Source organism: Equus caballus, chromosome 1 (genome assembly GCF_041296265.1).
Source record: "Equus caballus isolate H_3958 breed thoroughbred chromosome 1, TB-T2T, whole genome shotgun sequence".
NCBI lineage: Eukaryota > Metazoa > Chordata > Mammalia > Perissodactyla > Equidae > Equus > Equus caballus.
This window is the reverse complement of record NC_091684.1, coordinates 32609578-32626573: the sequence shown is the minus strand read 5'-3', so window position 1 is coordinate 32626573 and position 16996 is coordinate 32609578. Positions and strand designations below refer to the sequence as shown.

The 16996-nt window shown below is 45.5% G+C and overlaps 1 protein-coding gene across 5 annotated transcripts in view; it reads right to left on the bottom strand.

The window, feature by feature from the left end:
- Positions 1-31: 31 nt before the first annotated feature.
- Positions 32-16996, bottom strand: part of MMS19 (MMS19 homolog, cytosolic iron-sulfur assembly component) — a 31013-nt gene continuing 14048 nt past the window's right edge. Inside the window, exons 5-31 of one of the 5 annotated variants that reach the window (XM_001500382.7) lie at positions 16771-16845; positions 16285-16354; positions 15768-15896; positions 15617-15678; positions 9631-9717; positions 9129-9203; positions 8649-8726; positions 7972-8110; positions 7573-7727; positions 7234-7312; positions 6833-6958; positions 6560-6641; positions 6109-6209; positions 5855-6004; positions 4762-4917; positions 3857-3956; positions 3271-3373; positions 3063-3131; positions 2717-2843; positions 2249-2349; positions 2060-2116; positions 1727-1913; positions 1340-1422; positions 1045-1209; positions 903-962; positions 512-612; positions 32-431 (exon numbers count right to left, since the gene is read on the bottom strand). In XM_001500382.7, coding sequence (XP_001500432.4) covers positions 404-431; positions 512-612; positions 903-962; positions 1045-1209; positions 1340-1422; positions 1727-1913; positions 2060-2116; positions 2249-2349; positions 2717-2843; positions 3063-3131; positions 3271-3373; positions 3857-3956; positions 4762-4917; positions 5855-6004; positions 6109-6209; positions 6560-6641; positions 6833-6958; positions 7234-7312; positions 7573-7727; positions 7972-8110; positions 8649-8726; positions 9129-9203; positions 9631-9717; positions 15617-15678; positions 15768-15896; positions 16285-16354; positions 16771-16845 — 2745 coding nt within the window. In that variant the 3' untranslated portion in view covers positions 32-403. The remainder of the gene's footprint in view (positions 432-511; positions 613-902; positions 963-1044; positions 1210-1339; positions 1423-1726; positions 1914-2059; positions 2117-2248; positions 2350-2716; positions 2844-3062; positions 3132-3270; positions 3374-3856; positions 3957-4761; positions 4918-5854; positions 6005-6108; positions 6210-6559; positions 6642-6832; positions 6959-7233; positions 7313-7572; positions 7728-7971; positions 8111-8648; positions 8727-9128; positions 9204-9630; positions 9718-15616; positions 15679-15767; positions 15897-16284; positions 16355-16770; positions 16846-16996) is intronic. The other 4 variants (XM_014733184.3, XM_070223288.1, XM_023641485.2 and 1 more) reach the window with 4 other exon arrangements.

The window sequence follows — 16996 nt, the reverse complement described above, 5'->3', positions numbered from 1 at the left end:
AAGAGGGAGGGGGGAACATCTGAAAAGCCCATTACCAAAAGAAATCTTTATTCTCCAGCAGGTACACAACACCCACCATCCCTGGTCCTCAGGGCCACACGCATCAGCATTAACCCCTCAGCAGCATATCGCCCTTTTCCTGACACATAAATGGAAGAGCCCCAAGACCAAGATCTTTCCTCAAATACAAGTGGTCTCACACTCAGTTACTTCACAAATTCATTAGAAATCAGGATTCCTATGTTTCTTGGACAGCCATGCAACAGAGGCCCAGCATTTGTGCCGTGTCCGTGGGAAAGGCAATCAAAGGCCGGTGGTCTCCCTGCCCTGGGCAAGATGGCTCAATAGTTAGTAATTCTAGGTAAGATTGTCTGTCAGAACAGTCTAGGCCAGGACAGAGGGCTCAGCTACCAGGGCTCCCCAGCAGAAACCTGTAGGCAAGAAGAATGTTGGCAGCGTTAGTGGTAAGGCTCATTTTAATCCCCTCTCTCCCCATGACCTAAAAACTCACCATTCTCCCCTGGCTGACACTGCTTCCTTGCGCACCAGTCTCTTCTTGTCATCCAAGGGTTTGGCTAGGGCCCGGATCACCTGTGGTTTGTATGGCAGCAGCTGTGGAGTTAGAAGAGTTAATCTTAGCTTTGCTCAATCAAGGCTACCTAAAGCTGCTTCTCTGACTCTACAACTAATATTCTTCCTATTCTTTAGTGATTCCAACGTATGCTATGTGGTAGGATGGCCATTCAATTATAGGGTAGTCAGGCAACCCCTGCCTATCCGTACCTTGCAGTTCATACGTGAGTCACACAGCAGGGCGGCCAGTCCCACTTGACTATGGCAAAAAGGTACTTCTCTGGCTCTTCTAAGTTTTCAGGTCAGAGAGGGACATCTGAGGTACTCACCACAGGGGTGGGCAGGCGAGTGAGAGCATGCATACACTGCAGTGCGGCAATCCGGACAGCCTGGAACACAACCACAAGGAGGTGAGGGGAGACCCATGAAGGAGAGACGTAGGTGTCCAAGAGTTGTTGGGGCTCAACACACCATGGAAGGGCTAGAGCTGAGGTTCAGGAACTTGGTGACGAGGGTGTCAATGTGAAGACTCATGACTTGGGGTGCTTCCAATAGAAGAGGCTGAAGGCAGCTGAGGGTGGAGAGCTGGACCACAGAGTCGGGGCAGGACAGGGCCTCCAGCAGCAAGGAAAGCAGCTAAGGGGGCACAGGAAAAGTGGGGATGACCACATAGGTGATGAGCCTGGTTCTCCTCCTCCCCTTTCTAGCCCCAGCTGGGGAACAATGACTTGGTCCCTTGCTTAGAGGCTCTGACTGCAAGGCTTACCGTGGGCAGCTCTGGCAAGAGCACAGGCTTAGGCAGCCTGTTAAGTACGTGAGACAGACCCTTCAGGTAATTTGGCTTCACATCTGTAAAAAATGGAAAAGATTGGGAGAAACTGCACAAATGTACAGCTTGAGAATTCGACTCTAATCCCTCATAAAGTTGCGACATCAGCCTACAAAGTGGTTAGGAAAAAAAGGCCCCTCAAGCTCAGAATAAGCAAGATATGCCCAGGCCCCTCAAGCTCAGAATAAGTAAGATATGCCCAAGAAAGGGAAAGAGTGGGACAAGAATCTGGAAACAAGCATTGAGGTCCTGAATTATTTTGGAGAATGTGGCCTGAGCAAAGGAGAGGTCTACATTCTGGGGCCTTTCTTTTAGACTCCTCACCTTGGGGAGCAGCATGGAAGCCCTGGACCAAAGCAGGCACATTATCTGTGAAGAACCGCTGGCGGAACATGATCCTCACTTCAGCATGGCCAGCACGAGTCAACACATCAGTGCAGTCAGACATGAGCAGAGAGAAGCCATCAGCTGCTGCTGGGCCTAGTTCTGGATCACTCAGGAGCCCCATGAGCTGGAGAAAAAGGAGCCTTTGAGGTACATCAGGGGAGAAGAATCTTAAATACCCAGAGGAGAATGGCAGTTGTTACTAGGAGGAAAAGGATCAACAGGAAGTTCCTGTTTAGGTCCTAGGTTCTCCTGTCTCCAGAATGGATTTACCCGGTCTGTAAGGCAGGAGCTGAGAGGATGATATCTGAGCAGTAGGGCCTTTGTTACCTGTAATTAGAAGAGAACAGTCAGGGCATGGCAGTCAAAGAAGTATGCTTACGGTTCAAGGTCAAATGGAAAAATTTTATTTAACCAGACATAATTGTCTCTCTCTAGCCAGAATCCATTCCAACTCCTTACCCAGAGAAGCAATGTGAAGGCCTGAGTACGACAGGGCCCAGAGCCCAGCCCAGCCTCCACTTTGTCCACAGCCAGCTGTAGGAATTCATCCAGCTGTTGCCCTAAAGAGGAGGGAGGAAATGTTGGTACGAAGGCTACATGTTTTTCCTTTAACAACGAAGGATGTAAATCATTTAAATGCAGAGCTCCCTGAGAAGCCATTAGAAAAGAACAATATCATTTTGGCTGTGGACTTTGCCCACTCAGCTCTAGCACACCAGTGTGAGACCCTGGTGTTCTCATGATGCATGAGTGCTGGCATTCGAAAAGAGCTGTCTACTTCTACTAAAGAATTATCCCAAATAGCTTCCTGTAGGGAGTAGGATGACACAACTAGATAGAACACTTTTAAAGAGGCGGAGGACTGAACTTCAAGATTCATCGGTAGTTGAATCAGGGAGGCTCCGACCTGCAGCCTCATTCTAGTACCTGCAGGGTGCTTGTTGAGGAGTCCTGCAAAACACTTGGCAGCGGCGGTAGAGGAGAAGGGGCAGCTGTCGCAGCAGCTCAGCTCTAAAAGCTCCCGCATGAGTTGGTTCAGCTGAGGGATTTCCACCTGCAGAAAACCTGGCCGTGTAAGGAACCCAGAGAACACCTGAACTCTAAGAGAGACAGCAGAAAGTGGCAGCAGGGGCCAGGATGGACAAGAACTAAATTCTCCAGTGGGGAGAGCAGATCAGCTTAGCCTGTGACAAATTTCAGCCCAGAAGTCACCTGGGACCCACATCCCCTTGTCAGGGTTAAACTAGAGTACTCCTCAAATGTGCCCACTTACATTTCGAGGCAGGGAGCAGACAAAGGCCATAAGCAGTGCAACCAGCCGCCTCTGCCCTGAGGAGCCATCCTACAAAGGAAAAAGAGCCCTAGAGCCTGTCCTGCCAGCAATAGGCTTGTCTGCCCCAATACTCATCCCAGATTAGCCCTACAAATTGGAAGGACAGAAGTCCCAGTATTCTTCCCCATCTGATCCATCAGACCCTCACCTGGAATGGCTGGAATCTGCAAGGGAAGCTGTTTTCAGGCAGAAAGGAGATGTTGCCATCCAAGAAGAGGGGCACAATGCGGGTGACACTCTGGGCAGCTAAGCTGAGGGTAGAGCACTAGATATCACCAAGGAGCCAGGGTTCTAAAGCAGCCCTGGGGTTCCCAATAGAGTCATTGAGTCAACGGGCCTGAGCGTGGTCATTCATGCATTCAACAAATATTAATTCAGCACATGTTATATGCCAGGAACCGTTCCCATTTTAGGCCCTGGTGATACAGCAGTGAACCAGACCAAGTCCCTGTTCTCCTGGAAGCTTACAATCTAGAGAGAAAATGTATAGTTAAAAATTGCTCCACAGGCGATTCTTCTGCACATCTGCAGCTACATTAGTCCGTGGTCCACCCACCCCCACAGTCCATGGTGCTAAAAGCCCCTTCCTCTTTTGCCAGCAAAACTTAGAGAACGAATAACTGCCTCCACATTTGATGCTGGGGAAAAGGACAGCTCAGGAAGCAGCTGTCTGCTCCTTCTTCCCAAGACTGCCGTCCTTTCTGGGATCAAGCCACATCCATGATTATACTCACTCAGGGCTCAAGTGTGTGGTGGCAGTGCCAATGACAGATACCATGGCGGCCAAGACCTCATCCTCCAACAGCACTTTTCTCAGAACTGAGTGTTCCTTCCCTGCAAGATCAAAACAACACACACACAATCACAAGGCCTTGACTGTGGTTCAGATCATCATGACACAAGATCAGCAGTTCCTAACCTGTTCCCTAGTACTGCTGTAGCCCTGAGAACCAGCAAGGCACCAGAAACAGGAGTGGTCAAACATGGGCCACAGAGAGCTCTCAAGAACTCTGTGTACAGTCCTTAGCCTGGGCAACAATGGAAAATAAGGCTAGCTAATATGAACGTTCTTAACATCAGAAATAGTTACGTTAAAGTCTTCAAAAACTTAGAGATTACATGGATTTATCTTCATAGGTCCTTATTATAGCAGCTACCATACATTGATTTACTATACATACTGTGTTCCCAGGCACTATGCATTATCTTATTTCATCCTTACCAAATGCCCTGTGATAGAGATATTTCTCTTTATCTCCCCCCTTACAAGTGAGGAAACGGGCTTAGAAAGGCTAAATATCTTCACCTAAGTAAGTGGTGGAGTTGAAGATGAAGCCCAACCAGGTGTGCTTGATTCAGAACCTAATTCTAACTAAACTATTTACATAGTAATTAAAGGGAAGAAAGGTGTGCATCCTTTTGAGCATTGCTAACAGTAATGGATTTTGGTTCCTGCCACTGGTCAGGTCTGCACCCTTTGCTTAAAGTGAAACCTCAATTTGGGGACAAAGGATTCAAAGTAAGCCTCTGATGGTACAAAATGCAATACCAGCGGTACCCCAAAGGTGGCAGTGCTGGTCAACACTGGTGGAAGGCTGAGGTCCAGTGGAGGAGTAGGAGGGGAGATGGAGAAAGTTACCTGGCATGGAAGCCTGCACAGCCAAGGCAAGCAGGCAAGGTATAGCTGTCTGATGGAAATACCAGCAGCTCTCGGGGTCCAGCTGGCATTTTTCTGCCACCTGCTGGAGGCTTTGACAGACAGCAATAACTTCATTCGGTCCTGCAGCCATATTCCCTGTGTGGTGAGAAAGTGTTCTCTGTAAGGTTTTCTCAAAAGCACTTCCAGGTATTTCAGTTAGCGCAGATGGGAAGAACAGTCAAAGATGAGTGACTAAAGAGACCAAGAGTGTCTTATTAAAGAACCAAGTCATTTTATTCTCTTGGATGTTCTTGTTCATCTATTCACACTTCACAGTGGAGACCTGCTCTGTGCTAGGCTCTGCAACAGAAGCATTCACGTACATTTTCTCATTTTTCATAATCCTAGAAGTATCATTTCCCCCATTTTATAGAGGAGGATGTGGGGGCTCAATGAAAACTACCAGTGGTTTTTCCAGGGTGACACTAAGTGCAAAGTTCAGGAATCAATCCCAGGCCACACTCAGAGGCCAGTGTTCTTTCTACCATGTAACAGCAGACCATCCACTGTTGAGTGGCTCCACCACAAGGGCCGGGCAGTGCAAAGCAGGGAGCTTAGGAAATTAGTGAGGGCCGTGGTGAGTGAGCACGCAGAAGCCTGTCACTTATGCCTCGGAGCAGTGCTTCTCAAACCAGCATGTGTGTACGAGTTACCTGGAGTTCCTGTTAAAATGCAGATTCTGATCAGTGAGGCCTGAGACTTTGCACTTCTAACAAGCTCCCAGATGATGCCCATGCTGCTGACTGATGGACCATATTTTGAGTAGCATGGCCTGAGAGTGGTGCTTTTCAATTCTGGTTCCACATTCAAATCACATGGGCAGCGCTCTTACTGTTGCCAAAATCCCATCCCTCCTCAGAGACTGATTTAGTTGGACTCAGTGAGGCCTAGGCATCAATATTTTATTTAAAAGTTCCCATGTGACTCTCATGGATAGCTGCCATTGGAACCACTGCCTTAAAGGCATCAACTCCAAGCTTGACTACAGCTCCCCATTCAGCCCAGCTCTTTGATGATGATTCTTGGTAGTTACCTTTGTTCATCTGGCAGAGATGCTGCAGCAGCAGAGGCAGAGTCTCCTTGACAAGGCTGGGATGTGTTGATACAGCCGACAAGGCTTGGAGACAGCATAGATGCTGGGAGTGTTTGGTGGGCCCATCCCCTCTGGCCAAATCTGACTCCCCTGAAAGCAGCCCAGGAGACAAAGTTTTACTGTGTGATGGCAAGCATGAATGTCCCCAAGCCTCTCTAGGAAGGAGCAGGCCACAGAAGACCCGAGGCACATACCTAAGCACAGCTCCTCAGCAAGCTTGGGCACTAGGTGGCTGCTGAAGGCCAGAGGGTAGAGAGTGGCCAGGGTACCTGATGCTTCCAGTGCTGCTACCCTGCTGGGGGCACAGGGCAAAGGAGCATTAGCTAAGCCTTAGCCCACTGTTCTCTTGCCTAGGCCTGCCATTAGGCAGATTCAGGAGTGTGGGCTGCTGAGGCTGCCTTACTGAAAAGCAGGACTCAAGTTCCTACACTACTAAGTTGGACAGAGCTTCTTAATGCCCAAGAAAAGAGACAGCAGTCCCACATCTCCAACAGGTTAGCACCCAGAGTCAAGCACAGGGCCCACCTCCCCTAGGGAGAGCCAAGGGTCAGAAGCACAGAGCCCTGGTCCATCCTTGCTGGTTCTGTTGCTGCCAACACAGAGGCAGGGAACAGCTGGCTCTATGTCACTGCTTTAGATTCTCACCAACTCTGGGACTCCTCCTCCAGGAAGCTCAGTCTGTATAGATGACCCACTGCCAGCTCTAAGTCCCCGGATGACAGGAGACCTGTGTTAAAAGGGCAAACAAACCTTATCTTCCCCTGCAGCCACCACAGCCTTTCCAAAAGTCCTATTAGAAATCCCAAGTCAACCAGAGTTGTAGTGAGAACTAGAAAATTAAGACTGCTCTTCATTTAAGATAGAAAATTGCAAGGAAAGGACCAATACCCCTATCTTTTCTCTCTCCCTTAAGTGTACCTGGCTGGGCACCCAGGACTGTGAGTGTACGGATACCAACAAGCTGAAGCTGCGTGTTGGGGTCTGTCAGGGCCATGAATACCAGTGAGCACAGTTGGTCCTTGAAGCCACTCAGAGGCCTTTCGTCTAGGGAGAGACAGAGTCCAGGTTAGAGGAAAGCCCTGACTCAGCAGTCAGGCAAAGACAACTTGGGGCAGATTGAAAGAGCTTAATCCATTGGGTGTTCAGGAAGTACACTGGGAAAAAAACAGAGGTCTCATCCATTAAGCGTTCTTATGCTAAACCTCGGAACGACAGGACCACTGTTCTAGACTACTTCTCCACGGCACTCTGCCTTCCCTCCTTCATCGGCTTCAGTACTCAGCAGCCCCCAGAATACCACATCTGGAAGGTGACCTCACCCTTGTCTTCACAGCTCCATTTCTGTTGCAGCTTCAAGAAACCCAGGATCATTTCAAGAATCGTCCGCCGCTGGTTGCTCTGTAATGTTTTAAGGGGTACTGGAGTCAAAGAATATTTTAAAGGATTTCAATCCTGCTACTCTGGAAGTGGGGAGAACTATCCTTTTATGTAAGAGTGTCAGGAAAAGAGTGAATAAGAGAACCAGCAGCAGCTAGTGGGAGCAAAACCCAGCATCTACTATTGAGGCCCAGGCTCAACACTTAGCGCTCTCTCTCTCTGTGAGAAAGGGATCCTAGCAAGAGGCACCATCATTTCCTCAAAAGATCCTGCTCTCTTACCTGACTGTGTTTGTGGAACTGTTCCAGCAGTAAAGGCAGCACGTTGCTGGTGATGTGGTCACAGGCCCGGGCAGAGGCACCTGCAGCAGCCTGCAGCAGTTTGGCACTAGGCCACACCAATTTCATGTCCGGTTCACACAGATGGTGCCTGCAGTCTAGAGAGGCAGCACATCACAGGCCTGGGCGCAGGCCAAGCATGGCCTGAGCCCCATAGTCCATATAAATGGGAGAACTGAGACCTGGGCGGTTTGCTAGCACTTACCACTCAAATTGTTTTCAAGTAGGGCTCCAGCCCTCAAATCACTGAACATGGGGGGCTACACATGAAAGGTCATCAGCCCTTAAGGAATTTCTCTCTAGTGTGCTCACTGCCCTCTCTGGCTCCCATGGCCCCATTACCCTGTAGAATGTTGCTAAGGAAGGAGTCCAGGAGGTCCTCAGCATCAGCCCTCAGCACAGAGCGAGACAAACAGGCAGTCAGGGAGTGGAGGGCCGCTAAGCCCTCGGCCTCCACCCGCTCACTTGCTGTCTGGAACACCTGTCAGGGAGGGATCCCATGGCTACTGAGGTGAGCCTGCACCAGGTGATACCCCACCCACCTACTGCCTATTTCCTTTGGGGGAGGCAGGGGAGGGTTTGAGAACCTTTAGGGCACAGCAATGAAAATTAACCCCTCAAATGACTTTCTTCTCACCCAATGTATTCTCACCAGGACTGATATACATAATTTTGAGAAACAGAATGCCAACTTTGAGCAGTGGCTATTGGGATCCCCTACCCTAAGCCTCCTCCTCTCCCCCTCTATTCAGTACGGTACCATAGGTGTCATCACCTCTGCTCCTTACCATGGAAGGACAAGAAGTGGGCACTGTGCAAAAGTGATCAAGTTACATCACCAAGCAGCTGACCCTCATGTAGGAACTCTCTCTCTTCTCATTCAACTAGAAGTGTGCCCCACTGCTTGCTTGTTGAATAACCAGGCACAGCAACAGAGGGAAAAGGACAGGGTGTATTATTTCCCCTCATGCCTGACAACTGGGAGTTAACAGTAGTGAATTTATCTAAGTAACACTCACCTCCCTGCGGACAGAAGCCCAAAGGCTGGGGAGGAAGTCCTTCAGTTCCTTCTGTCCGTACACAGAACAGCAAGCATTCTGCCAAGGAAAACGCAGGTATCAGCTATCTACACACTAGACTTCCTAGGATATGCAGGTACCTCAGCGTAATGGCACCTGAAGGAGCCTGGCTCTCAGCAAAAAAACCAGCAGGATTTTATAACAGTCCCACCCAGGGCACAGAAAAATAGAGCACAGCCTGACGAATGAACAAGCATCAAGAGGGAGCCCTGGTCAGCCTTTCCTTGGCTGCCATGCAGTTATGACAGGACAAAATAATTTGCTGCTGGGGGCTTTAGATCAACATACAGGCCCAGATCCGAGGTATCCCTCTTTTGAAGCCCACTGAAATGTTCCCTGGCTCTCCAAGAATCTATAATCCTTTAGCATCCCTAATTTGTCTAAAGGCAGCTGGACCCTAGAAGGAGAAAAATCACTCACCAGAGTCTGCAGAGAATCCAGCTTGGCACTCAGAATCTCGGAATCCACTTTCTCAATCAGCAGGGGCAGCAAGAACTGTGGGAGAGAAGGAAGAACTGAAGCCTAACATGGGGAGTGTTGCAGCTACACCAAGGCCAACCATGTCCTTACTGCATCAGTCCCCACGGGTAGGTGCTACATTAAGGAGCTACACTTGAGTCAGGAGTTGTGACTCTAAGCCAACTTTCTGGCCAAGATGTGGCCAGATCTCCAGAGACATGAAAAATGGGCTAGTTGGCAAAGCTATAGGATTTCAAAAGACAGCACCAGATAGGGACTAGATTACTATTTTAAAGGAAGAGATGGTAAAGTTTTCTACTTACCACACAAGCCTGAAGACATGTGCAGGATGTCACACCTTAAAACATATACTGGATCTTTCTTTTCCCCCCTGTTTTTACTGTTCTTTCTTCAGAGACTTCAACGGGCTAAGGCTACATACCTTAATCTTGGCTAGACCCACCTCAGCAAATCGTGGTGTAGAAGCCAGCACAGCTCGAAGACTCAGGATGAGATCTTCTCTCTGGATACCATGGGGATCATTGGGTGGCTGGAAAAGGGAGAAGGACCATGGGTTTGTGTAACCACTCTTGGACACAGGCTTGAACCTGACAACCCTGCAGAATAGGGTGATATTTATACCTAATCTAGCAGAATAGTATGATATGAGGTTCCAGCAAGAAAACATGCTTGCCAGTGAGAGAAAGATAATCTGTGTATGACTCCACTCATATGAGGAATTTAAAATTATGGACCAAGAACAGTTTAGTGGATACCAGGGGAAAGGTGGGGTGGGGGGTGGGCACAAAGGGTGAAGTGGTGCACCTACAACCTGACTGACAAACATTAATGCACAACTGAAATTTCACAAGATTGTAACCTATCAATAACTCAATAAAAAAAAAATTGAAAGAAAACAAAAAAGAAAACATGCTTGCTCTTATATGTTCCTTGGAAATTTTTGTCTTTTTGGCATTTGTTTTCTATCTGATCAAACAGTTTATCTCTGATCTATCTTCTCACCACTCAGAGATAAGCACCATTAACTTTCTGGTACATTACTTTCTTCTCTGTATATATATTATGACTATGTGTTGGCAGACACTGCCTCCCTTTAAAATACATCTACTTTTAGAAAATGTGATTGTTTTGTACATAGGGTTTGTAATTTATATTTTCATTTAATAAATTAGGAACATTTTCCCATGCCATTAAATTATTCTTTCATGACATTAGTTTTAGTGGCTAATGCTATTTCATTGTGTGGTTGAGCCGCAATTTATTTAAATAATCCTCCTTTGATAGACATTTCTGTTTTTTCACCCTCATAAAAAGTTGTAATTCTGGCAATATAAAAAGCATTGATGGTTTCTGTGTCAAGAGGGCAAACTAAAAACGTGAATCAGATTTTCCTTTTCCTCTTTAGAAAGCCCATTAAAATATAGTTAAAGGGCTTTTCTATTTTTTTTTAAAGATTTTATTTTTTTCCTTTTTCTCCTCAAAGCTCCCCGGTACATAGTTGTGTATTCTTCGTTGTGGGTCCTTTTAGTTGTGGCATGTGGGATGCTGCCTCGGCGTGGTTTGATGAGCAGTGCCATGTCCGCGCCCAGGATTCGAACCAACGAAAACACTGGGCCGCCTGCAGCAGAGCGCGCGAACTTAACCACTCAGCCACGGGGCAAGCCCCAAGGGATTTTCTATTTTTTAAAGACATAAAGCTAAAGGTTGAAGAGAGTAGGATAAGAGATGTTGGCAACAAAATTTTAGAAGATGAAAAGCAGATGGATAAGAAGAAAATGACTTAGCAAAGCCAAGACAACAGAATCCTCAGTAGGCCTAGGGAAAGCTGAATAACTACCCATATACACTGCATAGTCCTCAAAAAGCTTTGCAATTGGCATACCACGTACCTTTGGGATTGGGAGTGGGGTTAGAGAAGCAATCTGACCTCCTAGATTGCCTCCCAACTCCTCCCCAACTGCAGTAGAATCCAGAGGTTTAACTCTCTGGAGAGGGTAAGACAGAGGTCTCTAGTCTTGGAGATGCAGATGCAGTTGAGAGCTTGAGTGATGTACAAAAAAGAAGGTCTTACTGATATGGTACTGAGTGCTGAGATTTTGCAGCCTTTCTAGCCCCATGTGCTTGTAGCCAGACTTCTCCCTCTAGGCAGATCTAAGGTCTTTTTCTAGAAGAACCTGACTAGCCAAAGAGGAAGAATACATTGGGGGTTCCCCAAACTGTCCATGGAAGCCACTCTACAATGAAGCTCATAGGCAACAAGCCCATTGTATGTGCTCAGAGCTCCCACTCAACTTTATAATCCTCACTTTGAAATATGTGCAAACTCCCAAGATTACCAGATATCTGAGGAAAGCATCTAACCTAGAAATAGAGACCAAAATAAATTGAAAAAAACTTGGAGGACACAAAGACCACATATGTGGGAGAAGAAATATTAAAAAATTATATATCATTGGTATTTTTTAAAAAGAAAGTAATTTATCCATGAATTAAATAAGACCAGAATGCTATAAAAAAAAAACCAAAACACCAAAAAACATTCAAAGATCATCAATAACAACAACAAAAGGCCCTTGGAAATTCAAAGCATGAAAGCAGACATGAGCAAAAATCAAAGAAGGGATTATGGGGAGATATGCTAGTCCTGGGCATTTCTGCCCTTAGAGCCACGCCTTGGGCTGACCACTGCAGGCTGCATTTCCCAGGCTCCCATACTGGCCTGGGATCAGCCAATGGGAGGCACCTGTAGAATAATGCAGGGCAGAAGGAAGAGAAAAGCCAGGGTATTTCTTCTCATTCCTCTGATTCAGCTGGCGTCTTCAGCATTGGCAGCATCTTCTCTATGGCTCCAGTTCCCACTCATAGGCCCACTGTGGTTCCAGTTTTTGTTAGATACTTTTAGCCCCTGGGGTCCAATAACATCAATTCTTTTGTTTGTCACCCCAGCCTAAGGGTGGTAATGGCTTCCTGCTCTTGATAATCTCTGGGTTGCCTTGCTATCCCTGTTTGGTTTTTCACCTCTCCTATCACTTGTATAAACAATTTCCTGCATTAAATTATTTGTTTTAAATAGCAAAGTGGTTTCTGTTTTCATGGCTGGACTTTGACTGGTAGAAAAGATAAAATCGTGGAATTCTCTTATAAAGTAACAAAAAGGTGTAGAAAATATGAAAGAAAAGGTAAGAGATTCAGAGATCTAACAAAAGATTAATAGTTCTAAAACAGAAGGACCAGAGAAAACAGGGGAAGAAATCATCAATGAAAGGATACAAGAACATTTCCTGGGACCAAAGGACATGATTTCCAGGCGGATAGGGCCTACCAAGTACCCAATACAATGCATGAAAACACATCATTGTGAAAATTCAATATATTGGGGGCAAAATCAACCTTAATAGCTTCCAGAAAGGAGGAAAAAAGGTGAATACAAACATTTACAAATCAGAAGGAATTTAGACTTCTCCATAGCAACTGAAAACTACAGGTAAATGTAGCAATGCCTTCAGAATCTTGGGGGAAAAGAATTTCCATTGTTGAATTTTATATCCATACTATCAATAAATGGGAGGAAAGAATGAAGATATTTTAGATTTACAAGATCTAAAAAATTTTCCCTCCTTTACACACACTTAGGAAGCTAATGAAGGATTTGCATCACTGACATGTGGCAGTAAACCACAAAATGAGGAATACATGAACAAAGAACATAGATGATCTGATCCAAGAGAAAGGATAAAGGAATCCCAAGGATGATGGTGAAGGAAGATGCAATATCTATTGGGCATTAGAGTTAGGAAGCAAACAGTTGAGACTGTACGGTCAAGTTAAAAATGGTTTTTACATTTTTAAATGGTTGGGGAGGAAAAAAAAACAAAGAAGAATATTATCTGTGACCATGAAAATTATATGAAATTTCTGTGTCCATAAATAAAGTTTTATTGCAATATAGCCACGTACCATAGTCCAGTGTCTCTGGTTGTTTTTGTGCTAGAACAGCAGAGTTGAGGAGCTGCAACACAGACCATATGGCCCGCAAAGCCTAAAACAGTCACTAATTGGCCCTTTACAGAAAAAGTTTACTAACCCCGGCTCTAGAGTGAGCATACAGGAATAGTGAAAGTCAGAGGGCCATCACTTATACAGATGTGATTCACTATGAGGATGGCCTGTGGCCAAGATGGGTTGATAAGACCGTGAGACTATTTCTAACGCAAATAATTACACTAGAGCCAGGTGTCCTATTTTAATTGACAAGAATTTTCTGCTTTCCATAGACTGCAGTGCCGAAAATAACACAAAAATTTGCTCAAATAAGAGAAATTCTCCTATCATTATATATAACCTTGTTTTCCGAAAATATCTCTGAGAAAATATATAAGCAGTTGGGAGTAGTGATTATCTTTAAAGGGAAAATGGGCAGTGGCAGTAAAGTGATATAAAGAGGCTCAATTCTCTATCTTTTAAAAGTTGACTCATGCTCACTGTATTACCTTTCAAAAAAAATGAATGACATACTCTTCTTTGCCCCAAAATTATAAATGCATATATCCCTGTAATTCCACTTTTAGGAATTTATCCTACTCTTATACCTATATATATGTGAAATGATACATGTACAGGGTATGTAAGTTGCAACATTGCTCTTAACAGAAAAAGATTAGCAACAAGTTTTATCCTATAGAGGACTAGTGAAATGAATTAGGTATTTTCATGCAAGGGAATATTACACAGCCATAAAGAATAAAGAGCTAATTTATATACTGATATGGAACACTCTCCAAGATAAGCTGTTAAATTAAAAAAGGCAAAGTACAGGAAAAGTGCATATATATACATGCTACCATTGGTGGTGTAAAGCTTCTGCTTATCTATGAAAAAGCTTTGTAGGGGCTGGCCCAGTGGCCTAGTGGTTAAGTTTGCGCACTCCGCTGCGACAGCCCAGGGTTTCGCTGGTTCGGATCCTGGGCGCGGACACGGCGCCGTTGGTCAGGCCACGCTGAGGTGGCATCCCACATGCCACAACTAGAAGGACCTGCAGCTAATATATACAACTATGTACCAGGGGGGATTTGCAGAGATAAAGCAGGAAAAAAAAAACAAAAAACAAACAAAAAAAAGCTTTGTAAGATAGACATAATTGATAAAACTGGTTGATAATAGAGAAACAAATTTGATGGTAGATAGATTTTTCCCCTTTTTGCAGCTTTTGGATTTTGAATCATGTACATCTATTATCTTTTCAAAACAAACACAAAACAGGGACCTGCCCAGTGGCAACAGTTAAGTTAGCATGCTCTGCTTCGGCGGCCCAGGGTTCGCTGGTTTGGATCCTGGGCATGGACCTATGCACCACTTATCAAGCCATGCTGTGGCAGGTGTCCCACATATAAAGTGGAGGAAGATGGGCACGGATGTTAGCTCAGGGCCAATGTTCCTCAGCAAAAAAAAAAAAAAAAAAAAAAAGAGGATTAGCTCAGGGCTAATCTTCCTCAAAAACAAACACACACAAAATAAAACAAAGCAAAAACAGAAACCTGGTAGCCTAACCAAGAGCTTTCAAGATTTCAAAGGCCTAAGCTCTTCTGAGTTAGAAATAAGGATACTGCTTACAAAAGAGATAAAAAGAATTTCAGGAGAGAGGTGGTCCCAAGCAACATGATGTCAACTGGAATAACCTGGTAAGAAATTCCCTATGGCAAAGATGGCCATGTAACATTAAAGGCAGTGAGAGTCAATACTCAGATGTTCTTTGGTGTGCTGTGATATAACTCCTCTCATTTCTTCCAAAGCACTAATGCTTGCAGTACACGTAGCCATGCATCCCCATACAGTGATGAGACCATCATTATTTGAAAATAGAAGGGAAATCAAGACGCAAAGTGGGAGGAAGGTCCAAGGGGATCAGAGCAAACACCTCCTGTACATACAGTGCTCAACTGTGTCTTCTTTGTTTTTTCAGTTTGTTTCTATTGCCTGAGATGCCCCCTCGGACTCCAGGATCACATCCCACGCATCCCTCAAAAACCAACTGAAATCCTATCTTATCTGCGAAGTCAGTTCCTGCCTACTCTAGCTCACACGAAACTCTGTCTTCTCTGAACAACTATGATACCACTTGTTTTGTCCCATAATCTCATACTGTTACTTAAATGTTTCAACCTCCAAGGGCAGAAATCATGTTTTACAATCCTGTAGCCCTCAGCACTAAGTACATTGTTAAGCAGCTTCAGGAGCCCCCCAGATACCTGGTGAATTGAATCCTTCCTCTGATGGCAAATGCTTCTCTCCACTTCCCAGTTTACTAAAATGGGCAGGGATTGTCTCTTTTTTGTTCATTGCTGTGCCCTCATTGGCTAGAACTGGGCCTGGCACATAGCAGGCACTCAATGAATATTTGAGTGAATGAATGAATGAAAGGTGCTACTTACAGGGGTAAAGTCAATAGGGAAGTAACAAGATGTCACTTCAAACAACTCCTCCACAAAGGGTCCTAAGGCAACAGAGAAAGAATGAGGTTGATTTATAAACTTCACTAATCTGACAAGCCCAACCAGCTAATTCAAAGCTACAAGGACTTACCTAGGCTATAGTCCCTGGAGATGAGGTCATGGACGATGTGGAAGGCCACCAGAAGATTACGGGGATCCTTTTCCCCATCCATCACCTGGATGAAGCCAAAGGTGAAGTCAGCTCCTAGGCCCTTGAGCTCTGAGGAGGAGAGAACAAGGTCACTACTGCCCCATGGGATAGAAAGTTGGAGCTTTCTTCTGGTCTGTGTGCTCCCTCTGCTATCACTGCCCCCACTTTCCTGCCTCCCAGAGAAGACCCTTTCTGTTTTCCTATTCCAAGAGAGTACTCAGTGAAGAACAGATGTGCCACAATATATCACTGTCACAGAGGTAAGAATTTAAAACATCAGCTCAAACTCTACCGTTCCTTTACTGAGGAGTGAGTGGACCCTCAGTTTCCCTTTATCGTTCTCTCTCAGAGTATTGGCTCTTCTATATAACCCTCAGGCTAAAACGAGTCCTGGTAATGAGGGGGGAAAAAAGGATGTGCTCACTTTTCAGATCTCCCAGAGAGCTCTGCCTCTTACCTTCTTCCCGGGTTCGCATGAAGTTGGTGATGATACTATAGACAGTGTGTCGGTCCACCTGTGGCAGGGACTTGGGGGTGGCAGAGAGAGGAAATAAGCTAAGAAAGTCCTCAAAGAATGCCTCAGCTGACAAAACTACTTCCTGCTCTACAATCTCTAAGTGGACAGTGCTTATACCAGTATAAGGTGAACCAAAGAGGAAATGGAGAGAAAGGATATGGCTATTGGCCCAGGAGTATGGCAGTGGGGCCAATAACCAAAACCTGTCTGCTGTATGCCTTACTTTCTTTAGGTTTAAGAGGACACAGGTCAGACATAATGGCATGCCTTTATCTCCTTATATAGTAGCAAGAAATAGTATATAAACATGGTCAAAGACCCGAAAGAGTTCAGAACTTAGAAGTCAATATTGTTTTGCCATCTAATTCTAGTTACATTAAGGGTTGGGAGAAAGAGGAGAATGCCAAAGCGATTGTTATCACTCACCTGTACGTGGACCTCCTGGAAGATGGCTTTAAGCACAGAGACAGCCAGCCCTGGGGGCAGGGACACACACAGGCTCTGGGGGAGAAGAGAAGATATGTGAGCACCAAGAGAATTCTAGCACGGCCTTCAAGACACAACTCTGAAATAGGCCTAATTAGCTACAATGGGAATCACAACATCCAGGTTCAGGAAGAAGTGCTAACAGTGAGAAGTGTGGTCTCTTTTC